Below are 23,634 nucleotides of genomic sequence, written 5' to 3'. Positions count from 1 at the left end.
CGGATCTGGATATTCACCAAAATCTAATCAGTTCGTCCTTGTCACCCACTCAACTTGCCCACAAAATTTAATCTGAATCCGTCCACAACTTTTTGAGATATCCTGCACAAAGACAAACAAACAAGAAAAAGACGTTGTGCAGAGCACGATGCCTGAAAAATCCACCCTCCTCTCGAAAGGTTGCCATGGATACATCAAATTGTCCATTTCATTAAGATTAAAATTGACAATCTTAATCAAAGCTCAGGTCAATCGGATGAAAATTGATTTTTCAGATTGAAATTGATGATTTCAGAAGTTTGACCTTGTGTTGACCTGTGACATTTTGACCTCAATAATAGTTATTTTCCAAATTCAATAATGTACTATGAAATTGCTGCTTAATTTTCAGGTTAATCAGATGAAAATTGACGATTTTTCAGATAAAAATTGATGATTTTAGAAGTTTAACCTTGTGTTGACCTTTGACATTTTGACCTCAATAATAGTTATTTTCCCAATTCAGTGACGTACTCTCAAATGGCTGTTTAATTATCAAGTCAATCGGATGTAAATTGACGATTTTTCAGATAAAAATTGATGAATTTAGAAGTTTGACCTTGTGTTGACCTTTGACATTTTGACCTCAATAATACTTGTTTTCCCAATTCAGTGACGTACTCTGAAATTGCTGTTTAATTATTATCAAGTCAATCGGATGTAAATTGATGATTTTTCAGATAAAAATTGATGAATTTGGAAGTTCGACCTTGTGTTGACCATTTGACCTCAAAACGAGTTGGTTTCCCAATCCAGTGACGCAATATGCAAATCTTGTTAAAATGTCAAGTCAATCGGATGAAAAATGACGATTTTAGAAATTTGACCTTAAGATGACCTTTGACCTCAAAATCAATAGGCTCTTCGTGCAAACCATCTCCACAACCTTATAAAGTTTCATGACGATCAGTTTCGAATCGTGACCTGCAGGCGATAAGCAAACAGAATAACGAAATCGACGAACCAATATATTTGAGAAATCTTTGGATTTTGCAGGAAACAAATCGACAGAAAGGGGTGAAAACATCACCTCCTTCACCTTCGGTGGCGGAGGTAGACATGGTGGGATACTTTTGGACCTGGGAGGACTTCGTTCCAAGAAGATTCGAACCATGGTGGAAAGCCTCAGAGCATCAAAACGAACAATTCATTCCGTTTAGAGATTTTAACTTTCCGTTGCAGATATAATCTTTGAACTTTGGAGAAACATCATCGAAAAAGATAAATTATCAAAACATTCGATCCAATTCTTTCGCGTCTTTCGGCCCAAGTCTTTCGCGAACCGGCTTGACGGTCGCTGAAGGTGATTGTTTGGAGAAGACTTCACTCAACTGAAAGTAATCTGTTCGGGGTTCCGGCGATAACTCGCCTACTCTTCCACAAAAGACACCACGAGATGCAACGCCCACCAGCTAATGCCAGCAGACGGAACACCCGGCTTAATGTTCATCCGAGGGATGGTGGCGCACTTTGTGATCGCACCTGCCTGCGAAGGACCGATCCGACCGTTTATAATCGGTGCCGGGATCGATTCTGAGATCGAACCAGACTTGACAGGTGAGTGCGCTCGCTTCCTGTGCACTGTTCTGTTGGACTGCCGCTCACCTTTTCAATCAAGACCTGAACTACCTGAACCAACCTACCGACCTCCCAGACTTAGAGCACCAAGGCTGCCAAACATCGCCTCTGCGATGGCTTTGATGATGTGACGAACCCACGCTGAATTAAGCTGTCTGTCTTTCTTCTTGTTGTGTTGTATATAAGGCCACTCGAGGACAATGACCCCTCCCAAGATTCGCCACACGACCTTACACGCACCTGTTCAGGTAAACTCACAGTATCACGCTTACACTCAATGCGCACTCATCGTCCACTGACTCACGCACGCTCACTGCATAATCACCGCTCACCGTCGACGTCGTAACGACTCCAGGTGGTCAAAAATTGCGTCGCTGATACTTCACTCAACTGAAAGTAGGAGTTTGCCATTTTGTCTCTGTGCGCTCTCGTGGGTGTCCCTCCAGTGCTGTGTGTCTCGGTGTCTTATGTACTGCTTCATTAAGCGATTGTGTGATAATAACATTAAACATGCATCAGTCAGGTTCCACTGACCAACCGTGGAATTGGAAGGCGTGGTGTAAAATCTTGGAGTCGTCGCGTGCCACACAAAATGGGCCGTGCTTGTTCCCATGCGGAGCACCCAGCGGTTGGCGATGACGGTGGATGTGGTGATGGTAACGGTGGCCACAGAAACAATTGACAATTATCCGATCATTTAAATGGTCAGGTTTCCTGGCCGCAGCGAACAAATTGAACGACGAGCTTGACCACCCTTATTTGTTCGGTAGTTCTGTAATGTGACCGTATCACGTAGTTCCGAAACCCACTGAGATCATGATGTGACACTCACCAACCAGATGGTCCTATGAATACCCGTTCACCACATTAATGACATATCTGCTTTCAAACGGAATTATCTGTGGTCGATCCCTGGGCCTGAAATGCGAGCGTCCTGGGTTTAGAGCTATAGGCTATTAGGGTCGACTCGTCTGCCATGGTGTTAGGTCGCTGTGGGTGACCACACATAATGCATGCCGATCTCACCTTTCTTCCGTGGATTGCCCACCGACCGAGCGGCCCATTAGAGGAACTTTCATATCGGTTGGAGAGTTTTAAATATTCACTAAACGGAAGGCGCCTCTCGACCTTCAGATCTCTTTTCCACGAGAGGTGAGGATCGTACAAAGGAAATGGACGACCTTTCCGTTGAGTGCGGGCTGGGCAGCAAGTAAACAGCCATTAGCCGCACAATCACCGCGCGGTTCACAATTGCGACAAATAATGTGCAGCACGGAGCGGTTGCCATTGCCGTCCTCGCAGGCAGAGCAGACAATTTGTTCAGGGTGCCGAAGATAGGTCGCCGACACTTCGCGAAGAAAACCGTGGAGGTTTAACGTCCACCAACTAATGCAACTAATGCGGAACGTCCAGTTTAACGTCCATCCGAGGGACGGCACTCACATTGATGGCTCGCCCCGCGAAACACCAGGATGACAGTTTATAGCTGGGCCGGGATTCAAACCCACACTAGACAGCTTTGAGGCAAGTGGGCGTACCAGTCGAGCATCCTCTCAGCCCTGTGTGTGAATATACTATCTCGCAATGTAGTCACACAAGCCTGGTGTTGGCTTGTTGGTTCATGGTGCTTGGCTTCAGATCTTCGAGCTCTTGAGTTCAAGCCCCTGTTTTTTTCACTGTTGAATTAACACCAAGTGGGTTGACTCAGCCTGCTATTCTTCTGAGGTCAGTGAAATGAGTACCACTGTGCTGATAACAGGGGGCATTGCATCAGAGAATCTCGTGAGCAGGATGTGTCAGGAAAATGAGCCGCATGTCCATACAGCCGCAGCTGACACTCAAGGACTATGCAGGTAACAAATCTCATTTGAGTCTCTCTTAGCAACCGCTCGTTGGACACAAAGTCCAACCAGCAATAGCCAAGGATTCTCTGAAGATACCTGGTACCAAAGGAATTAAGTCTCCATCTCAGATCCCTGGTTACAGTCCAAGTCTCACATCCATAGAGCAAGACTGGAAGCACCAAGGACCTGAAGACTCAGACTTTCGTCCTCCTGCACAGGTACCGGCAGCGCCACACCCCATGATCCAGTGAATCCATGACTACCCAGGCCCGACCCAGACGTCTCTTGACCTCTGGCTCACACGCAGCAGAGACATGAATATCACTGCCAAGGTAAGTGAATCTCTCCATGACCTCAACATCCTCTGTGTAGGACAGCAGCACAGGAGATACTCCCTCTGAGTGGGTTTTCAGTTTTCTTTGCGGTTTTTTTTTTTTTGTGTTTTGCGGAATGAAGTGTTTTACGGTGGCTGGAGCGGAAATCCTGCCACTAATCTCTGAGAAAGAGGGAACCCAACTGCAGGAGGACGTCCGCAGACACAGTTGGGCACCAGATATGGATGGACGTTGGCTCACAAGGAGCTCCTCCGCCCTTTGACAGGTTTTGTTTTCAATCCTGGTGGGTGTCCATATCCATACACCCTCCTCACCAAGAAACCTGTTGGGGGAGACGGTTTTGTCACCGACAACCCGACCATGAAACAGGTTCGTATCGGTTTGCATGGTTTCTGAAGCAAGTCCCAGATCTGATCTGGCCTGACCTGACGATAATATCTTGGTTGGATAAGTGTCCACCCCCTTTATAATATTAATTGTAAATTAGCCCAGGTGTAACGGATCACCTTCAAAATCACACACAAAGTTAATTGGACTCCACCTGTGTGAAAATGGAGTGATTCTGATAATTCCACAATCAAATCAGCTTTACCTGTAGGTTTCCTCTGCTGGGTCGTGTATTTCACAGCAAATACTCAACCATGAACACCAAGGAGATATCAAAAGTTGTGGAAAGGCACAGATCAGGGCATGGGTATAAAAATATTTCAAAGGCCTTGAATATCCCTTGGAGCACTGTCAAGCCAAACATTAAGAAATGGAAGGCGTATGGTACCACCAAGACCCTGCCAAGATTGGGTCGTCCCTCCAAACTAGATGACCAAGCAATGAAGAGACTGGTCAGAGAGGCCACCAAGAGGCAACTTTGAAAGAGGTACAGGCCTTTATGGCAAAGACTGGTCACTGTGTGCATGTGACAATGATATCCCAAGCACTCCACAAGTCTGGCCTGTATGGTAGGGTGGCAAGAAGGAAGCCATTACTCAAAAAGCTCACCTTGAGTCCCGTTTGAGGTATCCAAAAAACACCACTCCATATTCTGAAGCCACGTGGCAAAAAGTTTCATGGTATGATGAAACCAAGATGGAACTCTTTGGCCTTAATGCAAAACGTTATGTTTGACGCAAACCCAACACAGCACATCACCTAAAGAACACCATCCCAACTGTGAAGCATGGCAGTGGCAGCATCATGCTATGGGGATGTTTCTCAGCAGCAGGGACGGGGACACTTGTCAGGATCGAAGGGAAAATGGAGCATAATACAGAAAAATCCGAGAGGAAAACCTTCTGCCCTCTACAAGAAAGCTGAGATTGGGATGGAAGTTCACCTTTCAGAAAAACAACGACCTGAAGCACACAGCCAAAGCTACACTGGAGTGGTTAAGGAACAAAAATATAAATGTCCTTGAGTGGCCCAGTCAGAGCCCCGATATAAATCCAATTGAAAATCTGTGGCATGACTTGAAGATTGTTGTCCATCAACGTTCCCCACACAACTTGACTGAGCTTGAATAGTTTTGTACAGAAGAATGGGTAGATATTATCCAATCAAGGTGTGCAAAGTTGGTAGAGACCTATCCCAACAGACTCACAACTGTAATTGCTGTCAAAGGTGCTTCCACTAAGTATTAACTCAAGTGGGTGGACACTTATCCAATCAAGATATTCTAGTTTTGTATTTTTAATTAGTTTTCTGAAATTTGTAGAATTTGTTTTTCACTTGGAAGTTGTGGGTTACGATGTGTAAATAAAGGTGGATGAAGTCTGATTTAATGCAATTTAATTCCAGGCTACAAGGCACCAAAAGGTGAAAATATTGAAACGGGGTGTAGACTTTCTATAGGCACTGTACGTGTACTGCAACATATACAAAAGTAAAGGGATGCATTCATGTGACTCAAGAAAAGTTGGAAATCAAACAAGTATAACACCAAAACGAAGCTGAGGATCTTTAACAGCAATGTGCTCAGTCCTATTTGGATGTGAATCTTGGAAAAAAAAATCACCAAATAACTTGATACTTTATCTGGAATCATAAAGCGATCACCAAGGGTTCGCGTCACCCAGCTTACCCTTGGCACGCGATGCAATGATGGCATTTTTTTTTTTGATCCGCCATATCACCTTGATCTTCAACATTTCGGGATAGAGTGTAAATCGATAAAATGTGTCCCCATCTAACATATATCCACAAAACTCAACATCTTAAAAAATCAGAGGAAATTATTCAAGTTATGATCAAAAAGTTGATTTTTGTTAATTGGGTCACAATCCGAAAAAAGTGGGTCAAGGACATGAAACAAATACCAGGTACACAACATCAGTGCAGGTACACTATTATGATGCAGGGACATCTTGGAAGGCCAAGCAGTCTTTAAGATTCCACATTGGCAAAATTTAGTGATGACAAAAGAACGCGTATTTGTTTTTTTTCAGACCGCCATTTCACCTTGACCTTTAACATGCAGGGGTCTGATGTAAACTAAGTATAACTGCGCATTTCTCTCGGGTCGAGGCTATCTATTGAGAGCAATTCCGTTCCGATCGGACAAACCTTGGTCGAGTTTTGGTGAAAAATGGTGACGTCTATAATTGGGTCGTGACCTTAAAAATAGGTCATGGTCAAATAGAATTACATCAACATGGCATACTTTTTATTCCCATTATTGATGCAAAATTTCATTCCGAAAGTCCTCGTACATTGGCAGAAAAAAAGGAGAAAACCTAAACGGTGGTTTAGTTCTTGGGGTGTAAGATCTTGACCTTTTAACTCAGAGGGCTTTGATGTTCATGCGCCTTCCTCCAGACTATCTATAAGGGGCAATTTTGTTCTGATTGGACAGACCTTCGTCGTGTTTTGGTGAGAAAACTTAAAATATGTGTAATTAGGTCATGACCTTTAAAATTAGGTCTCGGTCAAAAATATTATGTCGGCCCAGCGTACTTTGTATTCCTATTATTGATGCAAAATTGCATTCTGAAAGTCCCAGCCGGCTCTGAGATTCATTCATCCATCCATTGGGACCATACTCGATGCAGAGTGTTGGTGCTGCCGATGCAGAGTCTCCTTGGCTCTTGGGCACAATCCTGGACGGGTCGTCACTCCGTCAGAGTATACCAACAAGCTGGCACTCATTTTGATGACCTCTGAAGGATGACAGGCCGAGTCAACCCCACCTGGTTTTAATTCAACAGCTGGGCAGGATTTGAACTCAGGACCCTAGGATCCCAAGCTTGCCACCGTTACCGTTAAACCAACAGCAGGCATGTTGTTGAGATGCAGTTCGTAAATTTGGAGTGCAGGAAGAAAAGAAAAAAACCCGAAATGGTGGTTTAGTTCTCCGAGGAACTCCAAGAAACTCTGGTGTACCTTCCCCGACCCGATTGGGGGAGGCTTATATGGTATCCTAACTGGAGTCTTTCATCTGCAGCAGCCATAATAAAATCTTGAGAATCTTCTGGCCTGAATGACGAGTAAGAAGGAGGTTGGAAGGTTAACAAGGAGGAAAAATACAGAAATAGGTCATAATTAGGAGGTGGAGATGGATTGGTCACGTGTTGTGCATGGAGGATAAAGATATACCGAAAAGAGCAATATGCTGGTAACCTGATGGGAAGAGAAGGGTTGAATGGCCAAGAGATACCTGGCGACGTACCATCGATAAGGCAATGGCAAGAATAAAGGCCACCTGGAAGAAATTTGGAATGTGGGCCGAAGACCAACAAAAGTGGCTGAGTTCATAAGTGACATACCAGGTGACATGATTGGATGATGTGTGGTGGTGGCTTAACGAATAACTGTTGAGGTAGCTGCCTTGGGGTCTTGAGTTAGAGCCCCCTGTCGGGCCGTTAAATAACACCAGGTGGGTTGACAGCCTGTCGTCCTTCCGAGTTCGGCAAACTGAGTACCAGCTTCCTGGAAACAGGGGGCACTGCATCAGCAGAACAGGCGTGCTCCCAGCAATGATGCAGCCAGCAGTTAGACTGCAAAAATAATAAAATATAAAATGATTGGATAATAAGCAAGTAAGCAAGCAATGGTTCCGTTTAATTTAACGAACGGAAGGTTTATTACAGTTTAAACCCATTGACTGTCACCAAAGCGAAACGTCACAAATGATGGATTCATTTTGGAAGTTCTAAATTTGTATTGTGCAGGTAACATTTGGTGCACCAATTTACCTTCATCAGTATATCCAACAAACAAACCCCTTCGATTATGTGGATGTGACGGTCGCCAAGGTGTCCTTTTGAACATTCGTCTGGGTCACAGGTTGCATTGTATCACGTGCCATGTGTGGCCATGTGGGTCAGATGTTGATCTGATTTCCAAATCAAGAGAGTGTTGCTGGGCTCACACGAAAACTCAGGCTAATTGTGCACTCACGATACCAATGTCCCCTCCCGACTATGAACTGCCCTCCTGGTGCACCGCAGTCAGGGCGTCGCTAAGTTGAGCATGCCCACCTTCTTCAGAAGAGATGTTGAGTGAGCTGTCCCACCCCACTCCCATCTGCTAGCACTTACTAGCTGAAGATCTCATGTGGTACCCATCTTGTGAAAACAGTAGATCATTGTGTACCGGTGTCCTGACCAAGTTATAAGTGTGGAATGAAGAACGAGCCTTGCTGGGTTGGCAGACGCCGGCCAGGTATGCTTTGACGAGGCCATCGGGCATCTCAAGGCCACCTCTGCAATGGTTGCCAACAGGGCCGGATTTCGACATGTGGTGGCCCCTGGGCAGCCTTCAGCGGTGGAGGCCCACCCTACCTGAGAATACTAAAAAGGTGACAAGACATATTTACAGTCATCCATAAAGTATATTTTTCAAGAACAAAGAATCTGAACTTCTATATGAAATAGAGAATGAGATAAGATGAATATCTTATATCTGTTCCACTAACTACCAACTACCATTCAGACACTCACAAATACATTTTTCCTTACAATTTTTTTTTCATGAATTATGTGGTGGCCCCCTGGTTGTGGAGGTCTCTGGGCAACTGGCCAGCTTGCCCATGCCTAAATCCGGCCCTGGTTGCCGACCTATGGTTGTTTGTCCATGCTCTATCCTTTTTAAACACTGAACATCAAGCGAGGAAGCGGCACGTACCATTTTTAAAGTCTTCGGGATGACTCGGCCGGGGTTCGAACCCCCGACCTCCCAAACTCACAGCGGACGCTGCAACCGTTCCACCACCAGGTCTGATGAAAGGAGAAACTGCTTCCCACGACAGTTTACATACCTGTACCAACATCCTGTTGATTTCATCCATAATTTATAAGTGTTTGATCTACTAGGAGTGGAAGTGGGGGGGGGGGTTTGAAAGGGGGCAATGCATCAGGAAAACACAACAGTTCATTCATTAATCAGCACAGCCACTACTTCTCCACCACCCTCCCTCCCCCAAACCTCCTTACAGAAATGATGCAAACCGGCAGCTGTGTACCTCATACACATTAATTAAATTAATTAATTGTACGGAGATGCTAACTATCACTCGGAGAGGGAACTTCACTGCCTGGAATTTTTGATGCCTAATATTGGGAGCCAGACGCCATTTTGTGTTTCATCCAAAGTGGGATTCCCTGCCATTCCTCAATCTCCCAACTCGTTCAAATTGTGTGGTTGTTGTGGATCCCATAAATGATGAAAGGGGTCATGCTGCTCTTCCATGGTATTCCATGTCATCCGAGACTTGATGACTCCGCACCTGTGCTTGCCGGACATCATAATAATAATTCCCATCGCGCCATCGACTTCACTCGAGTTTCAATATCCGATGGTCTCCCAGCTCGGTGGTCATGGTGCCATGATATTGCCCAGAGTGGTCCATCCAATCCATGATGATGTGCAGTGGACAGTATCTCAGGGTCGATTTGAGGATGCGTTGGAACGGTTGGAATCGTCCTGATGGAGGTACCCCACTCGGGCAGTCGATTTCATTTCCACATTGGAACTCAGTGGTCTAACACGATGGCCGAGAGGTACGCAACCTCACCTGTCAGCTGTCTATCCTTGGTTTGCATCCCGACCCAGCTATAAACTGTCATCCTGGTGTTTCACAGGCAGGGTGATTCATCAACGTGTGTGTGTCGTCCTTCGGATGGACGCAAATGCCAGCAAATCGTGGGTGGACGTTAAAAATCTGATGGTGTCTTTCACGAAGTGTAGGCGGGCTATCGCCGGCACCCTGAACAAATTCCAAATTCCTGCCCGAACCAGCAAAGGGCATCGCATCAGTGGAACAGCCGCACCCTCAGCCAGCGGTGTTACCCCGCAGCCTTGTGTTGCATACGAATGAACAATGAAGATTCGAACTCAGCTGACTCCTGCGTCACTCTCCATCTCTGAAACAGAGCATTGTGAGATTGTTGATGGTCTGCCAAGAAGGGAGGCGTGTAATGGTGATGGTACTGATTACGTAAGCTGGTTTGGATCTGATTCTCTGTCAATGCTTGTACACTCCATGCATGGTTCCAGTTTATCATTATTTATGTAAGTTTTGCTGAGATGTTTAAAAAAAACAAAAGGACATTTTCTTTGTCATATGTGGATTGTGACATCATTATGTCACTGAGTGTTGGTTTGCTGGGGAAGCTTCAAGAGAGATGATGTCATGTGCCAGGTTAAGGCAGTTCTATTGGTGCTGAATTAACAAGAATGATTGGTAGTTCTGTGACAGTCCAATCCAACTGGCATAACAAGATCGAATTGAGTCTTCAAACGATTCACAAAATTCTCCCCTCCCTTCAAGAAATCTAAATCTTACTTTTATAATGGAGCAAACGTGGATGTCACTGAAACTCCAACATTGACAAATAACAGTTCTTGGGCCAACGTAGAGGTTCCAAAACCGGTTCTACCTCTGGTTCCAACCCTAGTACTGGCCTGAAGTGGCCACCCAAGGCTAGAGGAGCACGTACTTTAGCCTTACTCTGGTGCACATACTCCGGCATGTACTCCGGCCCGAGCTCCGATAAACTGAGAAGGGTGCTCCCACGCGGAGGGCATGGGTGCCCGTCAGTAAAAATAATAATAGACAGACGTGACCAAAAATATCGGCACCCTTGCTTGTTTTTGCAAATAATACACCATTTCTTCCAGAAAATTGATGAAATAAAAAAATTCTTTTGGTATTCACGTACCGTATGTATTTCTTTGGTTTGCAGTGGAACAAAACAAAAAAAAAAGCTGAAAATTTTACTAAATCTTCGCTTATTCCACATAAATCCTAAAATCGCCCAGACAATAGTATTGGCACCTTTTAGAAGTTGTTAGAAATCATTCGATTAAATGCAGGTGATTCTCCTTTATTATTGAATTTAACTCACCTGTGGTGAGTTGCAGGTGCCTGCAATATAAAAAAAAACACTCATTCAATTAGTTTGAGTACTGAAAAGGAGTCATTCTGCTGTTTTATGTCACTGTGTGTCGTACAATGAGCATGGAGAAAAGAAAGAAAACCAGAGGATTGTCTGAGGTCAGACACAAGATTGTAGCCAAGCATGGACAATCTCAAGGCTACAAGTCCATCTCCAGAGACCTTGACGTTCCTGTGTCCACCGTACACAATGTTATCAGGAAGTTTAAGGCCCATGGCACTGCAGCCAACCTCCCTGGACATGGCCGCAAAAGAAAACTTGATCGAAGATTGGAGTGAAGGATTGTTCGAATGGTGGAGAAAGCACCTCGATCAACTGTCAAACAGATTCAAACTGATCTTCAGACACGAGGTAGAACAGTTTCATCTCGCACCATCCGTCACCAACTCGATGAAAGGGGGTTCTATGGTAGGAGACCCAGGAGGACCCCACTGCTGGAGAGAGACATAAGAAAGTCTGACTACAGTTTACCAAAACGCACCTGAACAAGCCAAAATCCTTCTGGGAGAATGTCCTGTGGACAGATGAGACCAAGTTAGAGCTTTGTGGTAAAGCACATCATCTCCATGTTTACAGAAAACAAAATGAAGCTTTCAAAGAAAAGAACACCTTCCCTACAGTCAAACATGGAGGACGTTCAGTGATGTTTTGGGGTTGATGTGCCACCTCTGGCACTGGGTGCCCTGAATTTGTGCATGGCATCATGAAATCAGGAGATTACCCAGGAGGAATTTTGGAGTGCAATGTTCAACCGAGTGTCAGAAAACTGTCTCAGTCGAAGGTCATGGGTCTTGCAGCAGGACAATGACCCCAAACGTAGTTCAGAAAGCACCCAGAAATGGTTCAAGACAAAACGCTGGACTGTTCTGAAGTGGCCAGCAATGAGTCCAGATATAAATCCCATTGAACACCTGTGGGGAGATCTGAAAACAGCAGTTGGGAGAAGGTACCCTTCAAATCTGGGAGAACTGGAGCAGTTTGCCCAAGAAGAGTCGGTCAACCTACCAGTAGAGAGGTGTCGGAAGCTCGTTCATGGCTACAGGAAGCAGGAAGCGCTTGACTGCAGTTATTTTGTCCAAAGGCTGTGATACCAAATATCAACTCCAGGGTGTCAACAATTTTGTCAATGCCATTTCTTTATATTTTCTGATTTGAAAGGACATATTGAGTTCTGAATCGAAAACAAAAGTTTTGTAATATTAACAATGAAATAAAGAATTGTGGAGAGCAAATAATTTTGTCAATTTCAACTTTTTTTTCGAGAAAATTGAGTTATTTGAAAAAAAAAGTACAAGGGTGTCTATTTTTGGGCCACGGCTGTATGTTTTTGTAAGATAATTTTATACTGTATGTGTGGAATACAGCATGATGATCACAAGGAATCACAAGAGAATTTGATGCAGGAGGCCATGTGGCCCATCATGTCTGCACCACACCAATACCACATTAAACTAGAGAGTTCATAGAACACGATACCCCACGCAGTGTTCATGTATACTGTATACAGGAGGCCCTCGCTGTTCATGGGGGTTACGTTCTTCAAAATCCCCGTGAACCGCAAATACGAAAACTTAGGGGCTAAAAGGAAAATAAGGTTTGGGACTTCAACTTCAAGACCACCATCCTTGATGTTGCAAGTGGATGTATGATGAAGGAGATTTGTTTTATACAGTCCTAAAATATATAATTCAATTAAAAATAAAAAAGGTCTGAAAAGGTTTAAAGGCATATAAATAAATTAATTCCTTGTGTCTATTACTTCACCCTATCGAAGGCATAACAATAGTTCTTTGTGTCTGTTGTTTGTGTCCATTATGACGTCCTTAAAAAAAAACAGTGAGTTTCCTGTTTGGAATGATTTTCAATTTTGTTTGATTGCCAGGAAGAGTATTAAAAAAAATTTTCTCACTCCTCTCTGCACTTGTGTGTTGGGACGAATTCAGAGAAAATCTACGGTAAAACGAACCACTTGAACTTATATTCATGTTCCAATGTGTGTTCAAAATATAACATTCGATTTAAACAAGTTGTTCCTTGATCATAAACGCATGAGACGGACGGGTGGACGGACAGAACCGATTGCTTAGCCCCGATTTTTGCTTCGTGTCTGCGGGGTAACCAGAACGGCACTCGGTGGAGCACATACAGGCCAAGCTGAACATTTTACATTTTGTGTACCATTGATAGGCCTTATTGTCAGGTCAGGCCAGATCAGATCTGTGACTTGTCAGGTCAGGCCAGATCAGATCTGTGACTTGTCAGGTCAGGCAAGATCAGATCTGTGACTTGTCAGATCAGATCTGTGACTTGTCAGATCAGATCTGTGACTTGTCAGATCAGATATGTGACTTGTCAGATCTGATCTGTGACTTGTCAGATCAGATATGTGATTTGCTACATGTATCATGTAAACCTGTACTAACCTGTTTCATGGTCGGGTTATCTGCGACGAAACCGTCTCCCCCATCAGGTTTCCTGGTGAGGAGTGTGTATGATATGGACACACAGTAGGATTCAAAGCAAAACCTGCCAAAGGGCGGAGGAGCTCCTTGTGAGCCAACAGCCATCCATATCTAGTGTCCAACTGTGTCTGCAGACGACCTCCTGCAGTTGGGTTACTCAGGTGATGCAGTCTCAGGTTCAGACACCAGATAGTGGTGAGATCATGGCAGGTGGTTCCACCTACTATTGGTCTGGTCACTCTGATGGTTACCATGCCCAAGGAGTTGCTGTCGCTGTGTCCAATGAGCTGACTGCAACGATAATTGAGGTAACTCCGGTCAATGAGCATATTATGAGACTCCTTAGGTGTCATTTCCCTGGTCTCTCTATATGCTCCGACTGAGGCGAGTGATCTCACCGTTAAGGAAGCATTCGATGCCACGCTCGAGTCTGTGGTTGATCAGTGCCCCAGGCCACATACTCTTCTCCTCTTGGGGGATTTCAATGCATCGACTGGAACTGATAGGGATGGTTCTGAGACAAGTATTGCTCCCCATGGGTCTGGAAATGTGAACCGGAATATCACCAAGTTCCTTGACTTTGCAAGAGGTCATTGACTTAGGGTGGCCGGTTCATGGTTTCAGCGCTGTGGGAGCAATTTCCAGCCACAGGAAACTATAATTCAATACAAGCTGTTCATTCAGTAAAATACAAGACAACTCCGTGTTCAGAAGGAAGGACCCAGCCTGCTACATAGTTGCAAGCTGAAAACTTAAAACTACATAGAATATCGAGTATATATACATACATACAGTGGTGGAACTTTGTGGACATCAAATTTGCTACATAGAGGGTTTTGGTTTGTTTTGGAGTTTGTTTACAGCCCCAAAGGGCGGAGGAGCTCCTTGTGAGCCAACGGCCATCCATATCTAGTGCCCAACTGTGTCTGCGGACGTCCTCCTGCAGTTGGGTCACTTCTTATTAGGAGGTTGGTGGCAGGATTTGCACTCCGGCCACCGTAAAACCCTTCATTCCGCAAAACGCAAAAACGCAAAAAAATCTGAAAACCCACTCCGTGGGAGTACCTCCTGTGCAGCTTCCCTTCGCAGGGCAGCTCACTGGATGACGGGATTGGGGCAAAGCCTCCGGGACCCCCAATCTTTGATAGGAGGGAAACCACGGGGTAACATCCCTGGGTCAGATTGCGGGAGAGTGTGTCGGAGTGGTGCTGAGGTGTCGTCCACCAGACGGCGGTCTCCTTGGGTTAACCTGAGGCGGTCCCTTCGGGTGGGTGCCTGGAATGTCCTATCCCTAAGAGAGGATGATCACCTGTCTCTGTTATCATCTGAGCTCAAGCGTTTGGACATCAGGATTGCAGCTCTCTCTGAAGTTCGGAGACCGGATTGCGGCGAGATAATGGTGGGTGGTTACACCTACTATTGGTCTGGTCGCTCTGATGGTTACCATACCCAAGGAGTTGCTGTAGCTGTGTCCAATAAGCTGACCCCAATGATAATTGAGGTAACACCGGTCAACGAGCGTATTATGAGATTAAGGATTCGTCACTCCTTGGGTGTCGTTTCCCTGGTCTCTGTTTATGCTCCGACTGAGGCGAGTGATCTTACCGTGAAGGATGCATTCTACGCCACACTCCAGTCTGTGGTTGATCAGTGCCCCAGACGAGATACACTTCTAGTCTTGGGGGATTTCAATGCATCGACTGGAACTGATAGGGATGGTTATGAGGTGTGTGTTGGTCACCATGGGTCAGGAACTATGAACCAGAATAGCACTAAGTTCCTTGACTTTGCAAGAAGTCATGGACTTAGGGTGGCTGGTTCATGGTTTCAGCGCCCACAAGCTCATCGCTGGACTTGGTATTCCAACGCTGGCGGTGTGGCAAAGGAGATTGACCATGTCCTCATTGACGGTCGTTGGAGGATGATCCAGAACTGCAGGGTCTACCGGAGTGCTCAGTTCCTCAATACTGACCACAGGCTTGTTGTAGCAACTCTAAAGCTGCACCTTAAATCCTGGAGAATGGTACCATCCCAGCCGAGGCTGGATGTTGCCAAGCTCAGGGATGAGAGAGTAGCTGAGGAGTTTGCGAACAGGCTGAGTGGACACTTGGGGGGTCTGGGTGCTTTGGGGGGTCCTGAAGAGTTGTGGAGCGCCTTCAAGACCACCGTCCTTGATGTTGCCGGTGGATGCCTTGGAGCTCACCGCAGGGCAAAGAAGAATTTTGTCTCTCAAGGGACACTGGATACCATTGACCAGAGTCGCAGGGCCAGGCTGAATGGCAGAGCTGAGCTGTTCAGGGAGCTGAGGCGTAAAACTGTACGTGCACTGAGGGTGGACAAGGAGGCCTATGTGCGAGGAATCTGTGAGGGGGTAGAGCATCACCTGTGGACAGGTGATTCTCATCCCACTTACAGGGGAATTCGCGCATTACGTTCATCCAAGCCCATCCCTCGGAGCACTGCAGTTCGAGCAGAGAGTGGTAGGCTCTTGACAGAGGAGTCTGAAGTGAAGGCCCGCTGGGCCGGTTACTTTGAGCGGTTGTGCCAGGCTGATCCCCCAGCTGTCGAGTTGGACGTCAAGGGTGTTACAATCCCTGTTGCTGACCCTAGAATCAACTGTGGTCCACCTTCGCTTGTGGAAACACGGGCTGCGGTAAACCAGTTGAAACGGGGCAAAGCTCCAGGGATCTGTGGCATCCATGCTGAACTTCTCAAGGCTGGTGGAAATGCTGCACTCATGTCGTTGCATGCAGTTTTGTGCTCTGCCTGGAACACAGGCATCATCCCAACTGACTGGAAGAGGGGCCTTGTTGTCCCTCTCTGGAAAGGGAAGGGTGATCGCCAAGACTGCAACAACTACCGAGGGGTGACGCTGCTCTCAGTGCCGGGCAAGGTCTTTGCTCGGATAATTCTCGATAGGGTTCGCCACCATCTGCTTGAGCACCAGCGTCCAGAGCAGTCAGGCTTTACACCAAAGAGGTCAACGATTGAAGGTATCCTTGCACTTCGTGTCCTCACCGAACGCAGACGAGAGTTTCAGCAGGGGCTGCTTGCAGCCTATGTTGATCTCTGTAAAGCGTTCGATTCAGTGAATCGGGATGTCCTCTGGAGGATTCTTGGTCTTCGTGGGGTGCCACCAAAACTGATCGATCTGATGTCTGAACTCTACTCTGGTACTGAGAGTGCTGTGAAGTGTGGTGGTACCATCTCTGACTTATTTCCAGTTGTTACTGGAGCTCGTCAGGGGTGTGTACTGGCCCCCACACTTTTCAGCACTTGTATGGACTGGATTCTAGGGAGGATGTCGGAGAGATCAAGTTGCGGTGCGTCATTTGGGAATGTCAAGATCTCGGACCTTGACTTTGCAGATGATGCAGTCATCTTTGCGGAGACTTTAGATATCCTCTTGGGGGCCCTCGAGGTGCTGAATGAGGAGTCGGAGCCGCTGGGATTACGGGTTTCTTGGGTCAAAACTAAGATCCAGGCTTTCAATGACATCTTGGATGCTACTGTCCTGTCTGTGTCTGTTTGTGGTGAGCACGTTGAGGTCGTGGAGAGATTCACTTACCTTGGCAGTGATATTCATGTCTCTGCTGGCTGTAAGTCAGAGGTCAATAGACGTCTGGGTCGGGCCTGGGGGAGTCATGGATTCACTGGATCATGGGGTGTGGCGCTGCCGGTACCTGTGCGGGAGGACGAAAGTCCGAGTCTTCAGGTCCTTGGTGCTTCCAGTCTTGCTCTATGGATGCGAGACTTGGACTTTGACCAAGCATCTGAGAGGGAGACTTAATTCCTTTGGTACCAGGTGTCTTCGGAGAATCCTTGGCTATCGCTGGTCGGATTTTGTGTCCAACGAGCGGTTGCTGAGAGAGACTCGGATGAGATTTGTAACCTGCATAGTCCGTGAGCGTCAGTTGCGGCTGTATGGACATGTGGCTCGTTTTCCTGATGCTGATCCTGCTCACCAGATTCTCTCAGCGAGGGAGTCTCGTGAATGGAGGAAGCCAATGGGCCGGCAACGTGCCTCGTGGTTGCAGCAGGTTGACCGGCATCTCAAGGAGATGGGGATGGGCCTGGAATCTGCCTGGGGGATGGCCAGACGGAGGCCCCTAGAGTACCGGTGGAAAGTGGACGCAGCGACGTGCTGTTCTGGCACATGCTCCCATACCTGACCTGAACAGCTTGTCTGATAGGTGGCTCACACGACAGCAGCTTCCAACACAGCTTAACACTGGTTGAAGCAAGGAAGTCTCAGTTTCAACTTGTGAAGAGAAGACTTCGAGCTGCAGGTTTGACAGGTCGAGTGGCACGAAGAAAGCCATTACTAAGCTGGCAAAATAAGAAAAAGAGGCTTGCCTGGGCCATGAAGCACCGCCAGTGGACCACTGAAAACTGGAAGAAGGTCTTATGGACCGATGATAAAATTTTGAAATCTTCGGTTCATCACACAGGGTTTTTGTACACCGTCGAGTAGGTGAAAGGATGGTTCCTCATTGGGTGACATCAACTGTCAAACATGGAGGAGGGAGCGTGATGATCTGGGGCTCTTTTGCTGGATCCAGAGTCGGCAACTTGCACAGAGTGACTGGCACCCTGAACCAAAATGGCGACCACAGCATTTTGCAGTGCCATGCAATACCCTCTGGTCTACGCCTCTTGGTCAGGGGTTCATCCTGCAGCAAGATAACGACCCAAAACATACCTCCAGGCTATGTCAAAACTACCTTTGAAGAAAAGAACACGACGGTAGGCTTCAAATCATGGAATGGCCAGCGCAGTCTTCTCCACCAAGCGCCGTTCTGTTTCACCAAGATGTCACTGTACGAGTGATTTTTCATTGAAATATCATGCTACATGTCGTTTTTGGTATAATCTCTCAATGGTGAAGAATCACTTCAGATATTTAAATATAGAGCATCCGGATCTGGTTCTTCACCAAAATCGAATCAATTGTTCCTTGTCACACACTCAACGTGTTCACCAAGTTTCATCTGAATCTGTGCTTAGCTTGAGATATCCTGTTCACAGACAAACAAGCAGACAGACAAAAAGTGGTGAAAACATAATCCCGTCCACCTTCGTTGGTCGGGGCAATATATCTGTCAAAGCTAATGAGATAATTTAATTAGGGGAGGGGGGAGGAATTGGGATAAATATTTTTTTAAATGTGTGACAAGCTAGGGACATCACCAAGGTGTTAAAATACAAATGGGAAAACAATTTTTTGTGTGTTGTTCACTTTTTTCTGTATTTGTCCCACTGCTCTCACCCCCAGTCCTACATCTCCCCCCCCCCCACTTCCACCCCCTCATACACACTCCATCCCTGAGTGAATTTATGTTGAGAAACCGTTCGATTAAATTAAAATTGTACAGATATAGTGCAGGCTCGAGAGGCCAAATGGCTTCCTGCGTCCAAGCTCCTTGTGTTCCTTGTGTTCCTTGTGCTCGCCAAGATCCATCTGAGATCTCCGTCAACTGTACAACCATAAGAAAAAAGAAATGTTCAAAGTGAAACGAGAAACCTGTGACTGTATATTGATGACAAAACGGGACATTGTTCTGGCTCAATTCGTGTCATTCGCAGAGGAAGCAAGACAAGACAAGACAAGGACTTTGTGATTCGGGCTGGCAGGCCTTTCGGAGGAGGACAATGAGTGCTTCAGGCAGCTTGGCTCGAATTTTGACTGAAAGTGTGCTTAACTAGTCGGAAATAATGTGAACTCGTCTTGCTGATCTGCAGGCCGATGGGTAGGGCAGACAAATTAATGTGTTCTTCTTGTTTTTGACATTACAATCTACATATGTACAGTAATAGGCGAGTTTCGTCCGTCTGCCTGTCTCTCTGTCTGTCTGTCTGTCTGTACCACCCTAAAACATGGAAACGCTCCTCAGAGAGAAAATAATTATTAAGTTGAAGTTGCTTCAAATCAATCCAAACCAACGGGGAAATTATAATTTTTTCAGACAAAATTTTAAAACCCGGGTGGTGTATAAAGTAATAGACCGTTGCCTCAATCTAGATTTTGACACTACTCTATACATCTATCTTGTGTCTATATAATAATACGCTGGTCCATCCATCCGTTTGTGTGTAACATTCTGTTCCACCCATGTAAAGACATCATATGGCCGCCATGTTGCTCCTATGTGAAGCCAAAGACATCTTCAGAGCCGTCATATTCACAATTGCCATGCCCTCCCTATAAGTTTTCCCTTTAGTGTAAAACGACCAATGGGACTGTTTTTAAAAGGATCATCAAATATCGAACGGTTGGAGCCGACAGACATCATAGGCCTTGTGAATGTATAGGTGATGTATTATACGTACGATATATGCACATAAGCAGTACGTATGTTTTTGTTTCAAACTCGGGTGATTTTTAGATCCTCGTGGAGGATCTCGAAGTCTTACTCATGTTGTTGTTCTTCATCTTCTTCTTGTGGACTTTTTTGTTTCACAGCCTACAGTTTTCATCGAAACTTCCTGAAACTTGGCATATACGAGGCGTGCTAAAAAAGTATCCAACCTTAATTTTTCGTGCGTAAACAAATGAAGCTCGGGAGGCGTGGTTTGGTGCACGTATGTAGGCGATCCTACTCCATATATGCGTGAATATTTTCCCACCTGCAGAAGCTGTCAGTCGCCGACAGACCGCCGATGAGTGAGGAAGTGTAAGTGAGCGCCGTCGGATTTTCGTTTTTGACAAAATGACGGAAAAATTTGAACAACGCTACTGCATCAAATTTTGTGTAAAGCTTGGCGATTCCCAAGTGGAAACGATCCGCAAGATTCAACATGCCTTCGGGAATGAAGCAATGGGCACCACACAGATAAGAGTGGTCCAACCGCTTCAAAGATGGTCGCACATCAGTGGAAAGTGAAGCACGTTCTGGTAGGCCCTCAACATCCCGAAATGGGATCGTCATTGACCAAGTGAGGACCCTGCTGATGCAGGATACTACCAAGAGGTACTGTGTCGCTTTTGTGACGCTGTGCGACGCAAACGGCCGGACCTTATGGGCAGCAGTCAATTGGCAGCTCCATCACGATAACGCACCCACCCATTCTTCACATTTGATACAGAGTTTCCTGACCAAACACAACACACCTGTGCTTCGTCAGGCTCCCTACTCTCCCGACATGGCTCCGTGTGACTTCTGGCTTTTCCCCCAAGCTGAAAATGCCCCTGAAAGGGACCAGATGTCAGTCCAGAGAAGACATCATGCGGAATGCGACGGACCAGCTGCGCGCCATCCCAAAAGAGGCGTTCCAGCGCTGCTTCCGACAGTGGCAGAACCGTTAGGAGAAGTGTGTGGCAGCCCAAGGTGACGACTTTGAAGGAGATTAGTGTAAGTTTGTTGTATCTGGATACGAGTATTTTTTATGAACAAAGGTTGGATACTTTTTGAACACACCTTGTACATGTAAAAATACCCCGCGCAGACAGTAACCATCTCCGATTTTGAAAATTCCTCCGAGAAAAAATAGTTATGACGTCAAAATATCTCCGCTAATGGAAATCGCCTAAACAATTATCTCTGAAACTAGGCAAGCTTTTTGAATTCTGTTTGCGGGAATCGAACAGGGCATTAGCAGAGATGAATTACCGCACATATGATACATCACTATGACGTCATATCAATTTTTATGACGTCATTCCTATATTTTGACATTTTTTGTTTCACAACCCAGAGTTTTCATCGGATCTTCGTGAAACTTGCCATGTATATGCAGAAAGCCCATACGCAGGCAGTAACCATCTCCGATTTTGGAAATTCTCCCGAGAAAAAAAGTTGACATAATATTGCCGCTAATGGAAATCGCCTATACCATTATCTTTGAAACTAGGCAAGCTGTTTGAATTTTGTTTACGGGAATCAAGCCGGGCATTAGCACAGATAATATTTATCGCAAACTTAATACATCCCAATGACGTCATATTCGTTTTTATGACGTCATCATTAAGAGGACGAGGATCTTAGCTCATTTGAGCTTGTTATTTGTTATTTTTGGGAGTGATAGAGGCAGCCATCTGTTTCCGACTATTTTCTCTTCGAGAAACTCAACCAGGGATGCCACCAGAAAACCCATGCCATTATCGGGGTCTTTCTCCGAGTAATTACGGGAATCTCGCGACATTGCGAAAGAAAACCTCCTTCATCATTCACTTTTAACGATGTGTATGAAGCAAGTTTCCGAAGCATGCCGACTCACCGAAGGCTGAGCTGGTTATGCAACGTGCTGGTACTCCCTCACACCCGCCACCAAAATGGTGGTCGAGAATCGAGCGGTTACCGCACCAGACGCAGGATGCTTTCCGTGCAGACGCAAATCGTCCCAAACCCAATCTGTCCTTTGAAGGACAATTAATAATTAAAGCCGTTGTGATCAGGGAGACTCAAATCACTCGGGACCAAATGACGTTGTGTGCGTGTTTAAGAAGTAAATGGAGAGACCCCGGAATCTACTATTGTCCCATGTGTTAACAACTATCAAAAGTACACAAATAGGAATTGTGGGGGTGGGGTGAGGAGTAGTGTGTTTTTGGGGGGGAGGGTGGGGAGGAGATTGAAGCCTCAGGGTTGGAAGGGGGAAGTTGAGGACTTGAAGAAGTCACATTTTACATGACACGGATGGACGTTCCATGCCCCCTGCTGGGTATATATATATATAATAGTGATGCTGTCTGTCTCCCTTACCCCTCGAAACATAGAAATGCTCCTCGGAGAGAGAAGAATTATTTCGTAAAAGTTTCTTCAAATCAATCCAAACCTACTGAACAATTATAATACTGTACAAGAACGAATTTGTACACAAGATATTGCATCTTCACACATACACTGTATAAAGTTACAGTCATTGCAACATTTGGAACGGAGATTTACCCAACTGAATGTTTTTAATAAATCAATAAATCATTAAACTCATTTTACTCTCTTCTTCGCTTGAAGCCTCAGGTGTACCTCTCAAAACACCACCTCGACCCATTCCTTATTGAACCTCCAGGTATCGAGCTCTTTCAACCAGCGCAACAATGAAAAGGCTTTCTTTTTACTTTCTTCATCTACCTATCCATCCATATTTTTATTGATTAATTGATTGTCTTTTTAGCACGCACGAGTTTGCCCTCTGAAATGCTGAGCATCAAGAAAAGAAGCAGCACGTCCAAAGTTTGAAGTCTTTGGTATGAGTCATGACTCGGCCAGGATTCAAACCACCAACCTCCCAGATTCAGAACAGACGCTCTACCCATTACACCAACGAGTCTGGTTAGAAACATTGGACACACTCTTGCCAAGTTATGTGAACAACATGATGATCTATACACATTACATCTTACAAAAGTAGCCGCAAGGCATTGATAAATAAATATCTGTCATGTAATGTCCTAATGAGTTAAAGAGTTTGATGGCCCCTTCAAAACCTGCCTTCAGGTTCGATCCTCCATCTTTCACGGCTACATCCTCCATCATCTCCGGGTTTGTGCTCAATTGATTGATCCAACAGTTTGAGCTCTGTTCGTTTTACAGTCCATAAACACAAACAAGGCAATCCGATATCTGGTCCCCAGCCAGCAGGTGAATTCCATTCCAACAGGTGAGACATCACCTTTCTCCTTTTCCTGGAGAGCAAGTTCCCAGATGGGAGTCTTAAGGGAACCTGCGGTGGTCTCTCCGTGAAACTTGCGCCCGTTGTTTTTCCGTCCTTGCACGCGTCGGAGCTCAACGCCGTGATCACCGTTCACCAGCAAAACCTGATGGCAGTCGGTCAAGAAGGTTTCTGATATGTCTACCTCATCTGTTTCTTCACTCTGAAGGGCAGGGTCATGATGGACATTGTTGATGCTAACGCCGATAAAAGACACCCATCATACGTCCTCCCTCTCCCCTCCACACTAAAAACTCTCCAACTTGAGAGCTTTCCCCTTGCGAGGGAGAAACTCATCACTCTTGACTCCTCCATGTCAGTTTGATACTGAACCTGA

The 23,634-nt window shown here is 45.7% G+C and overlaps 2 protein-coding genes across 2 annotated transcripts in view; one reads left to right on the top strand and one right to left on the bottom strand.

Annotated features, from left to right (window-relative positions):
* Positions 1 to 2,102, bottom strand: part of LOC147022375 (calretinin-like) — a 47,729-nt gene extending 45,627 nt beyond the window's left edge. The window contains exon 1 of the mRNA XM_085893234.1: positions 1,950 to 2,102. Within this exon, the coding sequence (XP_085749360.1) occupies positions 1,950 to 2,028 (79 nt within the window). The 5' untranslated portion in view covers positions 2,029 to 2,102. The remainder of the gene's footprint in view (positions 1 to 1,949) is intronic.
* Positions 1 to 23,634, top strand: part of LOC147022374 (uncharacterized) — a 151,951-nt gene that overhangs the window by 125,685 nt on the left and 2,632 nt on the right. The window lies entirely within an intron of this gene.

Source organism: Eptatretus burgeri, chromosome 8 (assembly GCF_056783735.1).
Source record: "Eptatretus burgeri isolate ZD-2024b chromosome 8, Ebu_testis_v1, whole genome shotgun sequence".
Classification (NCBI taxonomy): Eukaryota; Metazoa; Chordata; class Myxini; order Myxiniformes; family Myxinidae; genus Eptatretus; species Eptatretus burgeri.
Note: the sequence above shows the minus strand (reverse complement) of the source record. Positions and strands in the feature narration are given on the sequence as shown.